This window comes from Primulina tabacum, chromosome 6, assembly GCF_025594145.1.
Source record: "Primulina tabacum isolate GXHZ01 chromosome 6, ASM2559414v2, whole genome shotgun sequence".
In the NCBI taxonomy this organism is placed as follows: domain Eukaryota; kingdom Viridiplantae; phylum Streptophyta; class Magnoliopsida; order Lamiales; family Gesneriaceae; genus Primulina; species Primulina tabacum.
The window spans coordinates 38,855,435-38,858,714 of NC_134555.1; the positions used below are offsets into that span (position 1 = coordinate 38,855,435).

General features: G+C 39.7%; 1 protein-coding gene across 1 annotated transcript; it reads right to left on the reverse strand.

The window, feature by feature from the left end:
• Positions 1–252: 252 nt before the first annotated feature.
• LOC142549410 (protein indeterminate-domain 14-like) lies at positions 253–2,823 on the reverse strand. The gene is made up of 3 exons (XM_075658342.1): positions 2,263–2,823; positions 1,776–2,175; positions 253–1,251 (listed from the first exon to the last, which is right to left on the reverse strand). The coding sequence occupies exons 1-3, from the start codon at positions 2,363–2,365 to the stop codon at positions 432–434; spliced, it is 1,323 nt and encodes a 440-aa protein (XP_075514457.1). The 5' UTR covers positions 2,366–2,823; the 3' UTR covers positions 253–431.
• Positions 2,824–3,280: the final 457 nt, after the last annotated feature.

Below are 3,280 nucleotides of genomic sequence, written 5' to 3' on the forward strand. Positions count from 1 at the left end.
GTGAAACGATCTCACGAATCTTTTATATGTGAGACGGGTCAACCCTATCGATATTCACAATAATGTAATACTCTTAGCATAAAAAGTATTACTTTTTTATGAATGATTCAAATGAAGTCCGCCGTCTCACGAAATACGGACTGCTTTTGCCAACAAATTTATGTCACTTCACTCAGCGATCCGGGTGCAAATGACGGAGATTTTGTAATGATAAAAAACAGTAAGTTTTAAAATAAGGCAATAAACTCAAGTCAAAAACTCCGTCAATCTCCATTTATGCGCCATAATTTCCAAGATAATAGTTGTTTAGAGGAGTGTTAATTACACCCCAGTAAAAAGAGTTTCAATAATTAACATTGAAATCACAGAATTCAATGTAACACGGTGGAGTAAATTCTGCGTGACAATACATGAATTCATATCAATTTTGATCAACTTTTCTTGAATTCCCATTCTCTAAGAACAGCTGATATGTTGCTCATCCCAAGTGAATTCTCACAAGAAGAAGACGAAGCTTCTGCAAATGTCGGCCAGGAAGAAGATGTAGCGTGACTCTGTTGGAATTTTTGCTTGCAAGAATTACAAGTGATCTGCTGCATGATGGAGTTGACTTGCTCCGTGGCGTGTTCTTTCAGCGCTTGAGCCTTTTCGAGCTCTATAATGGCCAGTTGCCGGATCCTTTTAGCTTCGGAGAATTGCTGCTCCGCTAGTTCTATCTGTCTTTTCGCTTCCTGCCTCACCTCGTCGGCGTAAGCTTTCTCCGCCATGGCCATCCTAAGCTGCTCTTGCGTGAGCTCTTTCAGACTTTCTGCAGGCATCCCCGTTGCTGCAAAAGGTTGTTTTTCACAGGTGGTGATGATACCCCGCGGCGGGGACCGATAGTAGTTGACGGTGGTTCTAGTGTCGGTTCTTCCTCCCATTTCCGACGACCCAATTGAGAGCTGCAGCTGTGTCGACTGATACTCGTCTAATTTTTTAGAAAGAAGCTGGAGCTCAAGATTCGGGTAGCGGGAGGCGGTTCCGCCGCATCTGGTGTCGGCGAAGCTGCTGAAGAAAATGGGATCTATTTGTCTGGGAAAAGCACTGCTGCCATGCCTAGGCGCTACACTGAGATTGGTGTCGCTGGAGGGACCGGGGCTTGAAGCCGTTCCAGATAAGCAAGCCGCCACCAGAGCCGGCGGTAGTGGGTGAGATTCTGATCGGAGCTGCCCCATGCTGCAAGCATCTTGATGCTCGATGAAACTCTCCACCCTATGAAAATCAAATATTTTTATTTAAATAAAACAGTAGAAACTCCTCAATTATGTACGATAATGTTCTTCTGAAGAAGGTAACAATTAAAAAATTATAATTCACATAAATTATATCATGCATATATAGATATATACATGTAAACATCTGAACTGGGATTTCAAAAAGATTCAATTTTTATTATCCCAAAACAAATCATTGTTTATATATTAAACATATATAAACCAGTCAAGTCAAAATCAAGTGTTCTTGAGAAAAAGACTTGACACACTCTTCTGAAGTTGAAGGAAAACTGAAAACCCACATTTTAAATAAATAAAAAGAAGTACGAAAGTATTAAAACTCTACCACAAATTTGTACCAAAAAACATTCTTCACTGAATACATGAAAAAAAACAGGAGACAAAATCCCTGATCCTTTCATTCTGCCAAATTATACATTCATATATCTCTTATAACTCCACTAATTAGCAACATTACTTATTTATGGAAACATCTTCAAAGAAAATTAGCCAAGAACGTACCTGGAAAAGACACGGCCACAATCACAAGAATGCCCACGAGTTCCACAGGTTTTCAGATGGGCTTTGTAATCCGACTGCACAGCGTATCCTTTGGAGCATTTCTGGCAGACCCATTGCTTCTGATTACTGTGCTTCCGCCTGAAGTGTTTCTTGATCCCGACAAGATCTCCGAGCGCGTGGCAGGGATTGTGGTGGAGGCAGCTGGGCTCTGGGCAGACGTAGACACGCTTCCGCGCCATCGGAGTGTCTCGCTTCAGCAGTTTCCACGGAACTTTGTGCCGTCGCCGGTGCATCTGCAGGTTCTGGTCGCGCTGGAACCCTTGGTTGCAGATCTCGCACACGTATCGATCTGATTCCAGAAGGGTTTTCGGGGATAGAGAGATCACCTCCGCATCTGGATCTGGAAGCGTAAAAAGTCGACGGAAAACATTAAAATTTGATCAAAAGAAACCCCGAAATTTGATCTTACGTGCAGTTAATAAGTTACCTGGAGTTCCAGCGGGCCGTCGTTTTCGTTTACTGACGCTTCCGTTTTCCGAAGAAGAGAGTGGCTCCGAAGGGGGAGAGGGATTAACGCTGTTTCTTAACATTGCTCCCAAACTGACAGATTCCTATGATCAAAATCCCAACTTACAAATCAACAACTGGGATCTGTTTTAATTTCTTCTTCTCATATGAACTAATAATGGGAAGAAGAGAGAGGACTACTGTTCAATTATATACACACGAACTTGAGCTTCAAACATGGATGAAAAGCAGCCAAAGAAATTAAAAAAAATAATAATCAAGAAAAGCTTCTTTTCAGATTGAAGCTTTCAGCTGATCTTGAATTTTTACAGCAAAAACTAGAGCTACAACTTTTTTTCTCTGATCCGTTGCTGGTTTTCTCTTGGCCATGACCGGCCAGGAAGAATAAAAGAGAGGGGGGTGGGGGTGGGGTATGATAGATCAGGGACAAATATATGGTTCCAACTCGAAGAAGTAATTGCGGCAAAAGAAAAAACATATATCCTCCTCACTAAGGAACAAAAACACATTCACTGTGATGATGATTTCATCGGGCTCTGTAAAACTTGCATGCAGCACAAATATATATATATATATATATATATATATATAAAATAAATGTGTGTGGTACAAGCCAATTTCACACACATATATACATGTATGTATATGTATATGTATATATATACGTACATGTTGGGGTCTCATTCTTTGTCAGTTTCATGCTAACAGCGTCTTTGTATAAAATAAACACAAGGAATGGAATGAAATTAAATAATGGTTAAATGAATAAAATAAGAGTAAATTATTTGATAAATCTCAAAACCTCAGCTCAAATTTATTTTAACTCCATATATTTAAAATATTTGCCCAAACTCTCTAAAAAGATCAAAATGACGAAAATACCCTTATATGTGTAAAATCTAGTGATGGATTTTTTGGGGCAAAAAAAGGTATCAGAACCTAGGTAAAATTATTTCAAACATACAAATTTATTATTA

Bases quoted from the DNA above. Each gene is read 5' to 3' on its own strand.
- LOC142549410 (XM_075658342.1), bottom strand. From the start codon at position 2,365: ATGTTAAGAAACAGCGTTAATCCCTCTCCCCCTTCGGAGCCACTCTCT. The intron at 2,176-2,262 runs GTAACTTATTAA...TTACGCTTCCAG, and splicing joins ACGGCCCGCTGGAACTCCAG to ATCCAGATGCGGAGGTGATC. The intron at 1,252-1,775 runs GTACGTTCTTGG...TGATTTTCATAG, and splicing joins TGTGGCCGTGTCTTTTCCAG to GGTGGAGAGTTTCATCGAGC.